The following is a 22,394-nucleotide window of genomic DNA, read 5'->3' as shown; positions in this document are numbered from 1 at the left end:
GACGTATTATATATTAACAATGTTCACTTTCTTTCATAATATGTCAATTTGACAATGTACCCCAGTGTACTCAAAGTAAAAGTCGATTTGACAATGTACCCCAGTGAACTCAAAGTAAAAGTCGATTTGACAATGTACCCCAGTGAACTCAAAGTAAAAGTCGATTTGACAATGTACCCCAGTGAACTCAAAGTAAAAGTCGATTTGACAATGTACCCCAGTGTACTCAAAGTAAAAGTCGATTTGACAATGTACCCCAGTGAACTCAAAGTAAAAGTCGATTTGACAATGTACCCCAGTGAACTCAAAGTAAAAGTCGATTTGACAATGTACCCCAGTGTACTCAAGGTAAAAGTCGATTTGACAATGTACCCCAGTGTACTCAAAGTAAAAGTCGATTTGACAATGTACCCCAGTGAACTCAAAGTAAAAGTCGATTTGACAATGTACCCCAGTGAACTCAAAGTAAAAGTCGATTTGACAATGTACCCCAGTGTACTCAAGGTAAAAGTCGATTTGACAATGTACCCCAGTGTACTCAAGGTAAAAGTCGATTTGACAATGTACCCCAGTGTACTCAAAGTAAAAGTCGATTTGACAATGTACCCCAGTGAACTCAAAGTAAAAGTCGATTTGACAATGTACCCCAGTGAACTCAAAGTAAAAGTCGATTTGACAATGTACCCCAGTGTACTCAAAGTAAAAGTCGATTTGACAATGTACCCCAGTGAACTCAAAGTAAAAGTCGATTTGACAATGTACCCCAGTGAACTCAAAGTAAAAGTCGATTTGACAATGTACCCCAGTGAACTCAAAGTAAAAGTCGATTTGACAATGTACCCCAGTGAACTCAAAGGAAAAGTCGATTTGACAATGTACCCCAGTGTACTCAAAGTAAAAGTCGATTTGACAATGTACCCCAGTGAACTCAAAGTAAAAGTCGATTTGACAATGTACCCCAGTGAACTCAAAGTAAAAGTCGATTTGACAATGTACCCCAGTGAACTCAAAGTAAAAGTCGATTTGACAATGTACCCCAGTGAACTCAAAGTAAAAGTCGATTTGACAATGTACCCCAGTGAACTCAAAGTAAAAGTCGATTTGACAATGTACCCCAGTGAACTCAAAGTAAAAGTCGATTTGACAATGTACCCCAGTGAACTCAAAGTAAAAGTCGATTTGACAATGTACCCCAGTGTACTCAAAGTAAAAGTCGATTTGACAATGTACCCCAGTGAACTCAAAGTAAAAGTCGATTTGACAATGTACCCCAGTGAACTCAAAGTAAAAGTCGATTTGACAATGTACCCCAGTGAACTCAAAGTAAAAGTCGATTTGACAATGTACCCCAGTGAACTCTCTGGATACTTGACTAAACATAGATATTAACAATAACGGGGTAACATCAGCTTCTCCATCGTCACGTGCATACGTCACGTGCATACGTTTATTTCTCACATTATCACCAGTGTGAGATCGACTTTACCCATGTGAGATTTTTCTGTCTCACACTGCTGCGACGTCATTTGATTGTGACATCATATATTTTCTAAGATTTACGTTACACGGTGAAGTAAAACTATTTTGCATTGTTATCTTTAATTTTTTTTTTTAAATGTATATAGCTTTCCGGTGAACAACCTTGGGGTTTTTTTAGTTTACACTTACAATGTAAACCATTTTCGGGTATGCTGTTTCTGTCTATCTAATTAGTTTTTCCATCGAAGTTCAAATAAGGATTTTGATAATTTAGAATTTTCTCAATGTTCCTAAATTTATGCAATAAACTGTAGGTAAAATGTGAGAAAAATAATCCTTCATTATTTACTCATGTGGGATAGGGAAATTCCACCTCTGGAACAAAGCCTCGTCCCAGACTGCGAATCCTGTCCCCTCGGTGGAATTTCCCTATCCCACACTCGTACTAATGAAAGATTCTATTAATCTCTCAACTGATTCGATAAGCGAGAGCATGTTCTGCGCTTGATCAATTTTTAAACCGAGACAGGCTACAGACAAAAAGTCTCGTTTAAAGTCAGCATTTCGCAGATTTATGTCGTTATTACAAGTAATAATTATCTTATATGGAAATGCAACCTGTCTGATTTGAATGCTGTCTGACACGTTTCATAAATTAATAGACCGTTCTGTATTAACTGATTTTCACTACACCTTACTCCATTTACCTGATTAATATATAGGGCTCAAGGTGAGTGTGGTCTATCAACAGGGGATGCTTACTCCTCACGGACACATGTGTTACCAGCGATTCGTGTTTACATTACTCTTAATTTTGCATTCCTGAAAGAATATCTATTCGTCATCTTCACATCTTCATAAATATAATACACACTTTATATCGCATGAATCATTTCCTCACTCTGTTCACATACGAGAGACATATACAATCACCGAGTATGCATGATGCGATTTCCTGAATAAAAGCAAAACGATTATTAACATAGGAAGTATATTTAAGAAATGAAGTTTGTTTTTACACGAGGATATTAATCGTATGAAGCACGTTAATATTTACATTCAGCTTTCATATCCGTAAGAATTCTCAGCCGATAAAATAGACGTGCTGTATTTAACAAGGTACATACGCGCATTGGTTATATCATGAGGGAAAGGCTGTCATTACAATTTGTAAAGCTATCAAAGGCAAAAAACATAGGAAATTTGAATATTTAGATATGTATGATAAAATTTATTTATCAGTCAAGAACAATAAAATGGCCATTATCATAGGAAATGCTGGTATGTATGAATTGTATAAATATAACACAAACGGCTTCATCTGATACTTAGGAAACAGTTACACATATGTTTAAGGTAAATGAAGTACAAATCGAGTTTATAATTCAACAGAGGATACACTTGATACATGATAACAAAACAATGATAGTGATTCGAAATACAACATTCAAGACAAATATAATGTCAACATCGACAATAGCATGATGATATCCTGTCGATATCGGCATCTTACAGTTAATGTTTACCACCACACTTTTCCTATGACCAACTACGATGTCGATATCGACGATATTGTTTCCATATCGCCAATTGACAAAGTTATAATCTACCATATATACGACTGTTTTCATGGGTTATGTACGATAATGATATGTAAGGTTTAAGGTTAAATTTAGGCTTAGACGGTATATTTATGGGGACCGCCTTACCCTAACCGATGGCCCACATTTATGGGGACCAACATACTAGAAGTGTTGCATTATATGGCACCAGACCATGAACATTTTAATCACCCTTCGAACAGTATCAAATTTCATATTCTATTCACAACATAGGAAGGAGTATCTCAAACTGAAAGTGGAATACATGATGGTGCTAGGCAACTAGACAATGATCTGATATCGATACGATATCAACAAAGTGGAGGATCTCAACGATGCGAATTCAATATCAACAGGAAACAATGTCCAATACGAAAGTTACACACATGATCGCTATATTCAACAAGATCATGATTCGATATCAATACGATGTTGTCGATATCAACAAGGTTAAGGATATCAACGGTCATTATTCGATATCAATACGATATCGTCGAAATAAAAAAAACTGGAAGATATTAACGGCCATGATTCGGAATCGATACGATATCGACAGGAAGGATTGACTAAGACTAAAGTGACATGCATGATTCAGATGATAGTCAACCCGATAATGATTCTATATCGATACGATATCGTCGGTATCAACGAGACAGAAAACTTGAACATTCTAAATCAGATATCGGTAGGATATCGTTATCAATCATGATCCATATCAATAACGTATCGATTATGCAAACTTATAGGATAACAGCCTCAGTACAATACCCAGTACAGATGAAATAATCGATATCTTACTGATACTGCGTGTCAATATTGCCGATATCGTACTGATACCGAGTCAATATTGCCTATATCGTACTGATACCGTGTCAATATTGCCGATATTGTACTGATACCCTGTTAATATTGCCGATATCGTACTGATACTCTGTTAATATTGCCGATATCGTACTGATACCCTGTTAATATTGCCGATGTCGTACTGATACCGTGTCAATATTGCCGATGTCGTATTTACATCCTGTCTTGGACATAACTCAAATACAAATGCACTATGCCCCTATCAAATACATACGAAAGGTGTGCAATCGAAATTCTAATAAAGTCACAACAGGACATGATAAAATAGTGAATTGAATAGTAGACATTTATATCATATAATGTACTACATGTAGCATTAGTCTTTGTTATATATTTGTGATTAAAAAACCCGCCTAGATTCCAATGAACAGGTTATTTGTCCGTTTTTTATCCACAGGATAGATAATCTTAAAAGACAAAATGAGGAGTTCTGAAAATTGATGAAACTGAATTTTCTTTAAAAAATGAATTAAAAACTATGAAAAATTAATGACAAATGCTTGTGATCTCGAGTTACTACAAATGTTTCTATAAATAGATATGAGGAATTGGTACAGGACAAATCACCAGGTGTATCATTCCACCTAATAAAATAAGGAATTGCAAGATGGAAGAATTGTGATGTCACGCTGTTTTCAACATTTCAGCTACCCTAGGTGCCAACTGATGTCAATTTGTTCACGTGAGAACCGAGCAATATGCAGCCTTCCAATGCATGGGTTGCTATTATAAGGGGGAACAACTCCATAATGTTTAGAGCACAATGAATTTACAATATTGTGAGATAAAATCAATGTTGCATGTCACATTATAATGCAAGTTCCAAAGCAAAATGTTTCCTTTCAGATTTGACAGGTATGGGTTTGAAAAAAATAGTAATGAATTTGTAGCGAGATTACTAATGACTATAAACTACAGTAAGTGGCGAATAGATGACGATGTTACAATATTCATTTTTAAATAAAAAGTTGGGGAGAAAGCCAACTCCTCACGCCATAATTTTCAAATTTGAACTGAATGAATTTATAAAAGAATTTAGAGGATAGGCACTTTCTACAGATTCAGTATATTTTCCTAGAAGTTTAAAACACAAATGGTCAAATGAATAACAGCAATATATCCCATGTCCTTCTAAAGTATTATTGCCTGGCCGGGGAACTCCGTGGATTAGCATGCGATGCTGACCATCTCGAGATATCCCAAAGGGTGTTTCATTTCTCCCGGTTACGTTGTACTAAACTTACAGTTTTTAAACTAAAATAGTAAATTTTTAGATTTTCAATTTTAAAGTATCATTGCACAGACCCTCCGCATTTCATCCAGCACAGCTTTTTTCCAGGTGTGTTATTCCCCCTTTGACTAAGCACAGTTCATTGATGACAAAGTGAGTCATATGATACGGAGATATTGGTTGAGTCATATGATACGGAGATATTGATCGAGTCATATGATACGGAGATATTGATCGAGTCATATGATACGGAGATATTGGTTGTCATATGATACGGAGATATTGGTTGTCATATGATACGGAGATATTGGTTGAGTCATATGATACGGAGATATTGGTTGGAGTCATATGATACGGAGATATTGGTTGAGTCATATGATACGGAGATATTGATTGTCATATGATACGGAGATATTGGTTGGAGACATATGATACGGATATATTGGTTGAGTCATATGATACGGAGATATTGGTTGAGTCATATGATACGGAGATATTGGTTGAGTCATATGATACGGAGATATTGGTTGAGTCATATGATACGGAGATATTTGGTTGAGTCATATGATACGGAGATATTGGTTGGAGTCATATGATACGGAGATATTGGTTGAGTCATATGATACGAAGATATTGGTTGAGTCATATGATACGAAGATATTGGTTGAGTCATATGATACGGAGATATTGGTTGAGTCATATGATACGGAGATATTGGTTGAGTCATCTGATACGGAGATATTGGTTGAGTCATATGATACGGAGATATTGGTTGAGTCATATGATACGGAGATATTGGTTGATCGAGTCATATGATACGGAGATATTGGTTGGAGTCCCTCCAATCCTGAGAATCTGTTCTGTTCACTCCCAAATGTGCATACTGATGACCAGAGTCTCTTATTCCTATAAAATTAAAGTTCAAAAAGATTACATAATGTCCAAAAATTGACCACCCCCAGTACTAGTAATACAGTTACCCATCTAACAAATAGTAGATACATCACAATACGAATTTCAGTCTCATATAAGGACAGTTTTCATAAATTTATTAAATTACACTGTTCTCGTACAAGTGAAAATGAAATATTAATTTAACTTGAAATTTAAAGACAATGTATAGCTGGTAACCTGGCAATAAAAACTACCCAACTACAGGAATTGATCATAACTTAAGCTGTTCCAGGGGTTTAAAACCAAGCTTTAGTAACGGTTACGGAAATTTCTCAAAAATTTAAGCCACAAGAACATTTTGAATACAATACATGAGGGATATCACCGATGAAGGATTAGATTTCGAAATCACGTGATATAGATACTTTATAGTCCCCTTATAAAAGTTTTCACACAGAAAGGCATTATGAGCGGTAAGTGAAGTGCCACAAATTTTGACCTACATATACGGTATGTATGGCCCTTAAGGCCATAGCAGGAAAGGGTCTTATTCGTGCCAACGATGGGATTTCCAACCACAAGACACGTGACTTCCAATGCCCTTCGCTTGGGAATTCCTATGTTAATCAAACGTTTCAGGTTTGACGTGGATCGAGAAATTCAAGTGGGACTTCCATGTTGTAAAGCGGGTGACATAACCACAAGTCTAACACGGCCAGTGTGGTATGAATGCCGCGGTGGTGAGAAGACATATTTTCATAACGCGCTGATGCAAGTTATTCATTTAATCATCTGCTCATCAAAATCGTTCAAGGCTTTAAGAACAATGGTACATGTAAACAGCTAATTTGTAAAATGTTTATAAACTGATTGTATTTGCTACATACCTATAACACTGATTGTATTTACTACATACCTATAACACTGATTGTATTTACTATATACCTATAACACTGATTGTATTTACTACATATCTATAACACTGATTGTATTTACTACATATCTATAACACTGATTGTATTTACTACATATCTATAACACTGATTGTATTTACTACATATCTATAACACTGATTGTATTTACTACATATCTATAACACTGATTGTATTTACTACATATCTATAACACTGATTGTATTTACTACCTATCTATAACACTGATTGTATTTACTACCTATCTATAACACTGATTGTATTATACCTATAACACTGATTGTATTTACTATATACCTATAACACTGATTGTATTATACCTATAACACTGATTGTATTTACTACATACCTATAACACTGATTGTATTTACTACATATCTATAACACTGATTGTATTTACTACATATCTATAACACTGATTGTATTTACTACATACCTATAACACTGATTGTATTATACCTATAACACTGATTGTATTTACTACATACCTATAACACTGATTGTATTTACTACATATCTAACACTGATTGTATTTACTACATATCTATAACACTGATTGTATTTACTATATACCTATAACACTGATTGTATTATACCTATAACACTGATTGTATTTACTACATACCTATAACACTGATTGTATTTACTACATATCTATAACACTGATTGTATTTACTACATATCTATAACACTGATTGTATTTACTACATATCTATAACACTGATTGTATTTACTACATATCTATAACACTGATTGTATTTACTACATACCTATAACACTGATTGTATTTACTACATATCTATAACACTGATTGTATTTACTATATATCTATAACACTGATTGTATTTACTATATACCTATAACACTGATTGTATTTACTATATACCTATAACACTGATTGTATTTACTACATATCTATAACACTGATTGTATTTACTACCTATCTATAACACTGATTGTATTTACTACCTATCTATAACACTGATTGTATTTACTACATATCTATAACACTGATTGTATTTACTACATACCTATAACACTGATTGTATTTACTACATATCTATAACACTGATTGTATTTACTATATATCTATAACACTGATTGTATTTACTACATATCTATAACACTGATTGTATTTACTACATACCTATAACACTGATTGTATTATACCTATAACACTGATTGTATTTACTATATACCTATAACACTGATTGTATTATACCTATAACACTGATTGTATTTACTACATATCTATAACACTGATTGTATTTACTACATATCTATAACACTGATTGTATTTACTATATACCTATAACACTGATTGTATTTGCTACATACCTATAACACTGATTGTATTTACTACATACCTATAACACTGATTGTATTTGCTACATATCTATAACACTGATTGTATTTACTATATACCTATAACACTGATTGTATTATACCTATAACACTGATTGTATTTACTACATACCTATAACACTGATTGTATTATACCTATAACACTGATTGTATTTACTACAGACCTATAACACTGATTGTATTTACTATATACCTATAACACTGATTGTATTATACCTATAACACTGATTGTATTTACTATATACCTATAACACTGATTGTATTTACTATATACCTATAACACTGATTGTATTTACTATATATCTATAACACTGATTGTATTTACTACATATCTATAACACTGATTGTATTTACTACATATCTATAACACTGATTGTATTTACTACATACCTATAACACTGATTGTATTTACTACATATCTATAACACTGATTGTATTTACTACATATCTATAACACTGATTGTATTTACTACATATCTATAACACTGATTGTATTTACTACATATCTATAACACTGATTGTATTTACTACATATCTATAACACTGATTGTATTTACTACATACCTATAACACTGATTGTATTTACTACATATCTATAACACTGATTGTATTTACTACATATCTATAACACTGATTGTATTTACTACATATCTATAACACTGATTGTATTTACTACATATCTATAACACTGATTGTATTTACTACATACCTATAACACTGATTGTATTATACCTATAACACTGATTGTATTATATCTATAACACTGATTGTATTTACTATATATCTATAACACTGATTGTATTTACTATATATCTATAACACTGATTGTATTTACTATATATCTATAACACTGATTGTATTTACTACATATCTATAACACTGATTGTATTTACTACATATCTATAACACTGATTGTATTTACTACATACCTATAACACTGAGTGTATTTACTATATATCTATAACACTGATTGTATTTACTACATATCTATAACACTGATTGTATTTACTACATATCTATAACACTGATTGTATTTACTACATATCTATAACACTGATTGTATTATACCTATAACACTGATTGTATTTACTACATACCTATAACACTGATTGTATTTACTATATATCTATAACACTGATTGTATTTACTACATATCTATAACACTGATTGTATTTACTACATATCTATAACACTGATTGTATTTACTACATACCTATAACACTGATTATATTATACCTATAACACTGATTGTATTATATCTATAACACTGATTGTATTTACTACATACCTATAACACTGATTGTATTTACTACATATCTATAACACTGATTGTATTTACTACATATCTATAACACTGATTGTATTTACTATATACCTATAACACTGATTGTATTTACTACATACCTATAACACTGATTGTATTATACCTATAACACTGATTGTATTTACTATATATCTATAACACTGATTGTATTATACCTATAACACTGATTGTATTTACTACATACCTATAACACTGATTGTATTCACTATATACCTATAACACTGATTGTATTTACTACATACCTATAACACTGATTGTATTATACCTATAACACTGATTGTATTTACTATATATCTATAACACTGATTGTATTATACCTATAACACTGATTGTATTTACTATATACCTATAACACTGATTGTATTTACTACATACCTATAACACTGATTGTATTATACCTATAACACTGATTGTATTTACTACATATCTATAATACTGATTGTATTTACTACATACCTATAACACTGATTGTATTTACTACATACCTATAACACTGATTGTATTTACTATATACCTATAACACTGATTGTATTTACTACATATCTATAACACTGATTGTATTTACTACATATCTATAACACTGATTGTATTTACTACATACCTATAACACTGATTGTATTTACTACATATCTATAACACTGATTGTATTTACTACATATCTATAACACTGATTGTATTTACTACATATCTATAACACTGATTGTATTTACTACATATCTATAACACTGATTGTATTTACTACATATCTATAACACTGATTGTATTTACTACATACCTATAACACTGATTGTATTTACTACATATCTATAACACTGATTGTATTTACTACATATCTATAACACTGATTGTATTTACTACATATCTATAACACTGATTGTATTTACTACATATCTATAACACTGATTGTATTTACTACATACCTATAACACTGATTGTATTATACCTATAACACTGATTGTATTATATCTATAACACTGATTGTATTTACTATATATCTATAACACTGATTGTATTTACTACATATCTATAACACTGATTGTATTTACTACATACCTATAACACTGATTATATTATACCTATAACACTGATTGTATTATATCTATAACACTGATTGTATTTACTACATACCTATAACACTGATTGTATTTACTACATATCTATAACACTGATTGTATTTACTACATATCTATAACACTGATTGTATTTACTATATACCTATAACACTGATTGTATTTACTACATACCTATAACACTGATTGTATTATACCTATAACACTGATTGTATTTACTATATATCTATAACACTGATTGTATTATACCTATAACACTGATTGTATTTACTACATACCTATAACACTGATTGTATTCACTATATACCTATAACACTGATTGTATTTACTACATACCTATAACACTGATTGTATTATACCTATAACACTGATTGTATTTACTATATATCTATAACACTGATTGTATTATACCTATAACACTGATTGTATTTACTATATACCTATAACACTGATTGTATTTACTACATACCTATAACACTGATTGTATTATACCTATAACACTGATTGTATTTACTACATATCTATAATACTGATTGTATTTACTACATACCTATAACACTGATTGTATTTACTACATACCTATAACACTGATTGTATTTACTATATACCTATAACACTGATTGTATTTACTACATATCTATAACACTGATTGTATTTACTACATATCTATAACACTGATTGTATTTACTACATACCTATAACACTGATTGTATTATACCTATAACACTGATTGTATTTACTATATATCTATAACACTGATTGTATTTACTACATATCTATAACACTGATTGTATTTACTATATACCTATAACACTGATTGTATTATACCTATAACACTGATTGTATTTACTATATATCTATAACACTGATTGTATTTACTACATATCTATAACACTGATTGTATTATATCTATAACACTGATTGTATTTACTACATATCTATAACACTGATTGTATTATACCTATAACACTGATTGTATTTACTACATATCTATAACACTGATTGTATTTACTACATACCTATAACACTGATTGTATTTACTACATACCTATAACACTGATTGTATTTACTATATATCTATAACACTGATTGTATTTACTACATATCTATAACACTGATTGTATTTACTACATATCTATAACACTGATTGTATTTACTACATATCTATAACACTGATTGTATTTACTACATATCTATAACACTGATTGTATTTACTACATATCTATAACACTGATTGTATTTACTACATATCTATAACACTGATTGTATTTACTACATACCTATAACACTGATTGTATTTACTACATATCTATAACACTGATTGTATTTACTACATACCTATAACACTGATTGTATTTACTACATATCTATAACACTGATTGTATTTACTACATATCTATAACACTGATTGTATTTACTATATACCTATAACACTGATTGTATTATACCTATAACACTGATTGTATTTACTACATATCTATAACACTGATTGTATTTACTACATACCTATAACACTGATTGTATTTACTACATATCTATAACACTGATTGTATTTACTACATACCTATAACACTGATTGTATTTACTACATATCTATAACACTGATTGTATTTACTACATATCTATAACACTGATTGTATTTACTACATATCTATAACACTGATTGTATTTACTACATATCTATAACACTGATTGTATTTACTACATATCTATAACACTGATTGTATTTACTACATATCTATAACACTGATTGTATTTACTACATATCTATAACACTGATTGTATTTACTACATATCTATAACACTGATTGTATTTACTACATACCTATAACACTGATTGTATTTACTACATATCTATAACACTGATTGTATTTACTACATATCTATAACACTGATTGTATTTACTACATATCTATAACACTGATTGTATTTACTACATATCTATAACACTGATTGTATTTACTACATATCTATAACACTGATTGTATTTACTACATACCTATAACACTGATTGTATTTACTACATACCTATAACACTGATTGTATTTACTACATACCTATAACACTGATTGTATTTACTACATATCTATAACACTGATTGTATTTACTACATATCTATAACACTGATTGTATTTACTACATATCTATAACACTGATTGTATTTACTACATATCTATAACACTGATTGTATTTACTACATATCTATAACACTGATTGTATTTACTACATACCTATAACACTGATTGTATTTACTATATAACTATAACACTGATTGTATTATACCTATAACACTGATTGTATTTACTACATATCTATAACACTGATTGTATTTACTACATATCTATAACACTGATTGTATTTGCTACATACCTATAAGACTGATTGTATTTACTACATATCTATAACACTGATTGTATTTACTACATATCTATAACACTGATTGTATTTATTACATACCTATAACACTGATTGTATTTACTACATACCTATAACACTGATTGTATTTGCTACATACCTATAACACTGATTGTATTTACTACATATCTATAACACTGATTGTATTTACTACATATCTATAACACTGATTGTATTTACTACATATCTATAACACTGATTGTATTTACTATATACCTATAACACTGATTGTATTATACCTATAACACTGATTGTATTTACTATATACCTATAACACTGATTGTATTTACTACCTATCTATAACACTGATTGTATTATACCTATAACACTGATTGTATTTACTATATACCTATAACACTGATTGTATTATACCTATAACACTGATTGTATTTACTACATATCTATAACACTGATTGTATTTACTACATATCTATAACACTGATTGTATTTACTACATATCTATAACACTGATTGTATTTACTACATATCTATAACACTGATTGTATTTACTACATATCTATAACACTGATTGTATTTACTATATACCTATAACACTGATTGTATTTACTACATACCTATAACACTGATTGTATTTACTACATACCTATAACACTGATTGTATTTACTACCTATCTATAACACTGATTGTATTTACTACATATCTATAACACTGATTGTATTTACTACATATCTATAACACTGATTGTATTTACTACATATCTATAACACTGATTGTATTTACTACATATCTATAACACTGATTGTATTTACTACATATCTATAACACTGATTGTATTTACTACATACCTATAACACTGATTGTATTTACTACATATCTATAACACTGATTGTATTATACCTATAACACTGATTGTATTTACTATATACCTATAACACTGATTGTATTTACTACATACCTATAACACTGATTGTATTTACTATATATCTATAACACTGATTGTATTTACTACATATCTATAACACTGATTGTATTTACTATATATCTATAACACTGATTGTATTTACTACATATCTATAACACTGATTGTATTTACTACATATCTATAACACTGATTGTATTTACTACCTACCTATAACACTGATTGTATTTACTACATATCTATAACACTGATTGTATTTACTATATATCTATAACACTGATTGTATTTACTACATACCTATAACACTGATTGTATTTACTATATATCTATAACACTGATTGTATTTACTACATATCTATAACACTGATTGTATTTACTATATATCTATAACACTGATTGTATTTACTATATATCTATAACACTGATTGTATTTACTACATATCTATAACACTGATTGTATTTACTATATATCTATAACACTGATTGTATTTACTACATACCTATAACACTGATTGTATTTACTATATATCTATAACACTGATTGTATTTACTACATATCTATAACACTGATTGTATTTACTACATACCTATAACACTGATTGTATTTACTACATATCTATAACACTGATTGTATTTACTACATACCTATAACACTGATTGTATTTACTATATATCTATAACACTGATTGTATTTACTATATATCTATAACACTGATTGTATTATACCTATAACACTGATTGTATATACTACATATCTATAACACTGATTGTATTTACTACATACCTATAACACTGATTGTATTTACTACCTATCTATAACACTGATTGTATTATACCTATAACACTGATTGTATTTACTATATACCTATAACACTGATTGTATTTACTATATATCTATAACACTGATTGTATTTACTACATACCTATAACACTGATTGTATTTACTACATACCTATAACACTGATTGTATTTACTACATATCTATAACACTGATTGTATTTACTACATATCTATAACACTGATTGTATTTACTACATATCTATAACACTGATTGTATTTACTATATATCTATAACACTGATTGTATTTACTACATATCTATAACACTGATTGTATTTACTATATATCTATAACACTGATTGTATTTACTACATACCTATAACACTGATTGTATTTACTATATACCTATAACACTGATTGTATTTACTACATACCTATAACACTGATTGTATTTACTACATACCTATAACACTGATTGTATTTACTACATATCTATAACACTGATTGTATTTACTACATACCTATAACACTGATTGTATTTACTATATATCTATAACACTGATTGTATTTACTATATATCTATAACACTGATTGTATTATACCTATAACACTGATTGTATATACTACATATCTATAACACTGATTGTATTTACTACATACCTATAACACTGATTGTATTTACTACCTATCTATAACACTGATTGTATTATACCTATAACACTGATTGTATTTACTATATACCTATAACACTGATTGTATTTACTATATATCTATAACACTGATTGTATTATACCTATAACACTGATTGTATTTACTACATACCTATAACACTGATTGTATTTACTACATATCTATAACACTGATTGTATTTGCTACATACCTATAACACTGATTGTATTTACTACATATCTATAACACTGATTGTATTATACCTATAACACTGATTGTATTTACTACATACCTATAACACTGATTGTATTTACTACATATCTATAACACTGATTGTATTTACTACATATCTATAACACTGATTGTATTTACTATATATCTATAACACTGATTGTATTTACTACATATCTATAACACTGATTGTATTTACTACATACCTATAACACTGATTGTATTTACTATATACCTATAACACTGATTGTATTTACTACATATCTATAACACTGATTGTATTTACTACCTATCTATAACACTGATTGTATTTGCTACCTATCTATAACACTGATTGTATTTACTACATATCTATAACACTGATTGTATTTACTACATATCTATAACACTGATTGTATTTGCTACCTATCTATAACACTGATTGTATTTACTACCTATCTATAACACTGATTGTATTTGCTACCTATCTATAACACTGATTGTATTTACTACATATCTATAACACTGATTGTATTTACTACATACCTATAACACTGATTGTATTATACCTATAACACTGATTGTATTATATCTATAACACTGATTGTATTTACTATATACCTATAACACTGATTGTATTTACTATATACCTATAACACTGATTGTATTTACTACATATCTATAACACTGATTGTATTTACTACATACCTATAACACTGATTGTATTTACTACATATCTATAACACTGATTGTATTTACTACATATCTATAACACTGATTGTATTTACTACCTATCTATAACACTGATTGTATTTACTACATATCTATAACACTGATTGTATTTACTACATACCTATAACACTGATTGTATTATACCTATAACACTGATTGTATTTACTATATACCTATAACACTGATTGTATTTACTATATACCTATAACACTGATTGTATTTACTACATATCTATAACACTGATTGTATTTACTACATACCTATAACACTGATTGTATTTACTACATACCTATAACACTGACGTAATTTCCGCTCTGTTCTGTGGTCGGTGAATCTGTAGAATTATTTGCCTGCCTCCCTTTCAGTTTACTATGTGAATGTAGAATAGTAAATTTCATCAAAAGCTATACCAACAAAGGCAGTAATAGATGACACATAAGTAAAGGAATCTATAGAAACAATACAGACAGATAAAAACTAGTAGTAGACTAGAGACTCCTGCATCTCCAAGAACTTCAGCAACCCCGTTTAACTTACTCCAGTAAGGACAGACAGGACACCGATCACGTGATTATGTCATGATAGACGCATTCGGCAAACTTCCGCAGATTCCGGTACCCTACATCGACCGAGGTGATCCGAGTGATAATAGTGGCTGTCTTCAATTTGAGAGCAATCAATTCATTTTTTATTGACTTCTTTTACTGCTCTTATTTCCAAAAGAGTTCAAAAAATATAAGATGAAAACCAAACCAAGACAACACATCAAATTCAAAATTGGAACTCTTCAGTTAAACTTTGTGTGTGAAGTAAAAAAAAAAATCCAACTGTTTGTAGTATCTCTCTTTAATGCGTTCTATTCAATGTGTTTAAAAATGAAAAGAACATGACATACTTTTTTCCAGTAACAAAATAGATAAATTTTACGTGCCAATACAAATAACAGCGTTTAAGATAGTCATCGTCAACTTCCCATATTATGTAGCTATATTCCATTATCACTTGCATATAGTGTTTTTGTCTCTCTAATGATTCGATACGCAAGAGCTTGTTCTGCGTATAATCAGTTTTAAATCGAGACAGACTACTGATAAATAAGCTGATGTTAGAGGGGTTTCAACAGTCTCGTTTAAACTAAGCATTTTGCAAATTTTATAGTCGTTATACAACGATCTAGTTTGCTATTACAACCTGTTGGGTTAAATTATGTCTGACGTGTTTCATACCGATTGTTAGACCGTTCTTTACACACTGATTTGGACTACGGATTACTCCATTTACCTAATTAAGATACAGGGCTCACGGCGGTTGTGGCCGGTTGACAGGGAATGCTTATTCCTCCTAGACACCTTATCCCACCTCTGGTATGTCCAGGGGTCCTTGTTTGCCCAACTCTCTATTTTGCATTCCTTATGAGATTGATCACTGTTCGTTTTTGTCGCCTTTTCATATTACTGACTATTTATTGTAAGATTAGCTTTATGTCACTGACTGTTTCTTTATTATTAGTTATATGTTACTATTTTTTTTATTATTAACCTAAGCATATTAGTAGCAAAAGTGCCATAAGCTCATCGAGGGTATAGTTTGACACAAAGGAAAAAACAATTGACAATATAATTGACAAAGTGATCCCATACTTCTGCTTTCATTCACAGGCAACGCAGCGTTATGCAATTGATTGGTTGATTGCATATTGTTTAACGTCCCGCCCGAGAATTTTTCACCCATATGGAGATATCACCATTGCTGATGAAGCGCTGCAAAATTTAGGCATATACTCGGTGCTTACGGCATTTGAGAAGGGAGGGATCTTTATTGTGCCGTACCTGATGTGACAAGGGGCTTCGGTTTTTGCAGTCTCATCCAAAGGACTGCCCCATTTAGTCGCCTCTTAGACAAGCAAGGGGGTACTGAGGAACTATTCTAGCCCGGATCTTATGTAATTGGAGACTTAGTATGACAGTGCGTGTTCCCTATTCTTACCGCAAAGTGAGAGCGAGTGTTATCGTTGTTCCAACAGAGAAAATCAAAGCGAGGAACAACCCACCGGCAACAGCTATGTATGTTGTATTGGATGACGAAGAGGGATTTGCTTGCTGCGGTGCAAACACAGTCATTAAAATCGTCAGATCTGCAAAGTTAAATCATGTTATCAATAAAAAGGTACGATTTTATTCTTATTATTCCCCCTTCAAAGAAGAGGGGCATATTGCTTTGCATCTGTTGGTCGGTCCGTCGGTCGGTAGACCACATGTTGTCCGCTCAATATCTTGAGAACCATTCACCTGATCGTAATGATATTTCATAATATGTGGGTTCGTTATGTGTAGAAGAGAAGCGGTTTTTCAGGTCCAAAGGTCAAGGGTCAACTACTCTGGACATAGGAAGTCACTGTCCCCTCAATATCTTGAGCACCCTTTGCTTGACAGACATCAAACTTGGTAAACTGGTACATCTTCAGGAGAAGATGACCTCGATTGAATTGGAGGTCACATAGTCAAAGATCAAGGGTCAAACTGGATATAGGAATATACTGTCCGCTCAATATCTTGAGCACCCTTTGCTTGACAGACATCAAACTTGGTACACTGGTACTTCTTCAGAAGAATATGACCCCTACTAATTTTGAGTTCACATGGTCAAAGGTCAAGGGTTACACCGGACATAGTAGTGTATTGTCTCCTATATTTTAAGAATTATTTGCTTGATTGACACCAAACTTGGTGCACTGGTACAGCATAAGGAGTAGATGCCCCCTTATGATATTTGGTCATATGGTTAATCCACTCCTGACATAGAAAGATATTGTCTGCTCAGTATTTTGAATTGGTGATACTACTATCAAATTAAATGATGCATGTGTACAACCCTATTCAATTTTACACCATGGGGGTGTATATGTTTTACAAACATCTCTTGTTGTTTCCTTGATCCAGTAAAATTCACTGAAAGCGGACTTGATATTGCATAATTCATTGTCAATGAATGCTGTTTTAAATGTATAAACACATTATGTGACAGGATTTCATTATATTGTGACATCATGATGAATCCTAATAATTTGAGTGTGTTTCAAAGCATTTCAACTAAAATATATTTTATCAAAGCACATGTATCAACTACCATCAAAATAATATGTATGATCAACCATATCATTGTGTATGGTATTACCGTATATCGTGTAATTTTAGAGTCGGGAATATTTAGCGGGCTTTTCTACAAATTGTAGTTTGAAATATTGGCGCATCATTTTTTGGCACATTTTCAATAAAAGTATCATTTATAAAAACATAATGTTGGCGCTTTGAATTTTAACGAATTTTCCTCATACCCCCACCCCCTACAATATTTGGAGCATGCCAAAGTTACCCGATATTCGGTATATTAGAATAATCGTGGACTACGGCTTTAGACAAAATTACCTATAGCTGATGAAATGCCAAATGACGTTAAATTTCCTTTGACACGTTTAACTGTTACACGAGGACGGTATCGTATTTTCCTACAGGACACTAAGTTTGCTTTTACTTTTTTAAATGTCACACATAGATATTGAATTCACTTCATGGTTTTCCAGTGTATAAGGATTGAAGATATCTCGATTTTAGGCAGATTTAAAGGGTTACCCTTGTCTCTCATACTTACACACTATTTATGTACGGAATGTATCCTCTTATGATGTGTATATAAGAATTTTATGTTCCTTCTACTCACTTTGATCACACCGTTCGCCTTTCAATCCATCATTACACTGCAGACACGCCCCCGTCTCTATATCACACTGTTTGTTCCGGCAGTTGATTGGACATTCTTTATCGCAATTTTCTCCGTAGATACCAACAGTGCAACCTGTAAAATTAAAATACCGACAGAACAGCCTGTATAATTAGAATACGGACAGTACAACCCGTGTAATGAAAATGTCAACTGTACAAAATACCGAAAGTACAACTGGTGCAATTAAAATACCGAGAACAGTCAGTATAATTAAGATACGGAGAGTACAATCTGTTGTAATGAGTAATGAATGATACAATGGGCCTATATCGTCCAAACACTGAGGTGACTCTGACTAATGGACCGAGATCCTGTTTACCCCTATTTGAATGGGTATAACCCTTTGCTACATAAGAGGCTGCAGTGGCAGCATTAATTATTCGAAAGCAGCCCGCTGCTGATAGAAGGAAGCCAGAATTGGAAGGTAAACTATTAAAGAATTAATAGTGAAAAGAATTTGAAAGGTTAGGGTAGAAATATAAGACACTGGTGAAAGACAAACTAAGGAATTGTGGTGAGATACAAGGTGTAGTAATCCCGAATAAGGGTGAGGCACCGATTACTCACAAGCAATAGGAACTTAGTGTCGGAACCAGGTGCAAAGTGCCCAGCCATCTTTACAGAACCGTGTGAATAGAACCTCGGCTTTTGTCTCAGTGTATTTTTAAGAAAAACAGAACCCGGAACAAGTATCCCAGTAAATCAGAATAATCCTTGTAAATGATAGTGATTCCATGCATTTAATTTTTAGCCGAAGTAGGGCTCGAAGAAAATTCCATATATATATAATTGAAGATATAATTTTATATAAATAAAAGCACAAAAACCCAACAACACCCTACTTTCTTAAAGTGTCGGATCTGAGAAGATACAAGGCCAGTAAAGAAATTTATAAAAGCACTGAAATCATTCCGTCCAGGTGGAATGAATAATTTGAATGATTTCACGCGCATGAATCCAGGATAAATCCTTAGTTAAAATCAGTTTCCATAGCCTAATTGCCATAATTCACCCGATAAGATATCTTATTTTGTATGATTAATATAAATACAATTCGTTTCCCCGGTTTCAAGGCTCTGACCTTGAGTTCCTTTATTTAACCTTGAGTTCCTTAGGATTCCCAAAATTGCGATTATTGTTTGACCTTCAATACTTCCTAATTATGTTAGAACATCATAAGAAATCATTACAATTATGAATTCATATAGCTCTTTCTCTCTCTCTCCCTCTCATATTCTAGTCTCGACATTGCGGCTTTTTTTAAATAAAAAAAGGGGGGTGGGGGTGACAATAAGAAAAAAAAAATGTATTGACCTTGAAGACTAGTATTTTATTAATATATCATCTTAAGACCTCTAAACTATGGTAAAACATTATTCTAAATCAAGATAAGTTCGGATTCGCGTAGCTCTTTATGTTGCGATATCAGAATTTCTAGAATGCGGCTTTAATTTGCCTGACCTTGAAAAATAATACCGAATCTTTTTCCTTAGACTTCTCTCCCATTCACCTATTCGATTGTTGATTTTAATGCTAGATCTGTGTCTTTTGATTGACCTTGTTTGTTGTTTAATCGTGTTCTTCTGGCAATCATTATTTTTCGCTGTTCACCATATCCGAATTATCAGTGGTACGGACTACCTAATATTGTTTTGAACTTAATCACTCCATATCATTATCTTCCCACCATTTTATTCCATAATCACATTGTTTTTTAAGTTTTCCCTCTAAATTTATCTGAAATTTTCAAGAATAATTCTATTTTCATCCCGACCCGACCATGTTACAAACTCTCTAAACCATAGTCAGTAAACACGCTTTAGTCTCAATATACCTGGCGAATTGCCAATACGAAGCTAAAGTGAATACCTGGCGAATTGCCAATACGAAGCTAAAGTGACCAGGGTTAAAATGTAAATATGTTAAAAGAGTATTTTATAGAATTTAAATAGTTTCATTGTTATTGATATCTGTATTAATATAGGGAGGTGACCATTCTACATTGATCCAGTGCCTTTTTATGGGATTCGAAACTGTGACTGTGAGATGTATGAGAGTTTGACTTCTAGGCGGGCAATTCTACTTTCACTTTAAACGGTAAGTTGAAAAGAGCATGCTGCATCTTTGATGTAAAATATCTCGAAAAGGAATCAAGGACCCTATTGCAA

General features: G+C 31.3%; 1 protein-coding gene across 1 annotated transcript in view; it reads right to left on the bottom strand.

The window, feature by feature from the left end:
* Nucleotides 1-2,695: 2,695 nt before the first annotated feature.
* LOC125682605 (uncharacterized) overlaps nucleotides 2,696-22,394 on the bottom strand; it is a 33,852-nt gene continuing 14,153 nt past the window's right edge. The window contains exons 4-7 of the mRNA XM_048923279.2: nucleotides 20,164-20,298; nucleotides 18,433-18,580; nucleotides 16,736-16,815; nucleotides 2,696-6,081 (exon numbers count right to left, since the gene is read on the bottom strand). Of these exons, the coding sequence (XP_048779236.1) occupies nucleotides 5,984-6,081; nucleotides 16,736-16,815; nucleotides 18,433-18,580; nucleotides 20,164-20,298 (461 nt within the window). The 3' untranslated portion in view covers nucleotides 2,696-5,983. The remainder of the gene's footprint in view (nucleotides 6,082-16,735; nucleotides 16,816-18,432; nucleotides 18,581-20,163; nucleotides 20,299-22,394) is intronic.

The sequence above is a fragment of the Ostrea edulis genome, chromosome 2, assembly GCF_947568905.1.
Source record: "Ostrea edulis chromosome 2, xbOstEdul1.1, whole genome shotgun sequence".
Classification (NCBI taxonomy): Eukaryota; Metazoa; Mollusca; class Bivalvia; order Ostreida; family Ostreidae; genus Ostrea; species Ostrea edulis.
This window is presented reverse-complemented; position numbering and strand designations above follow the sequence as displayed.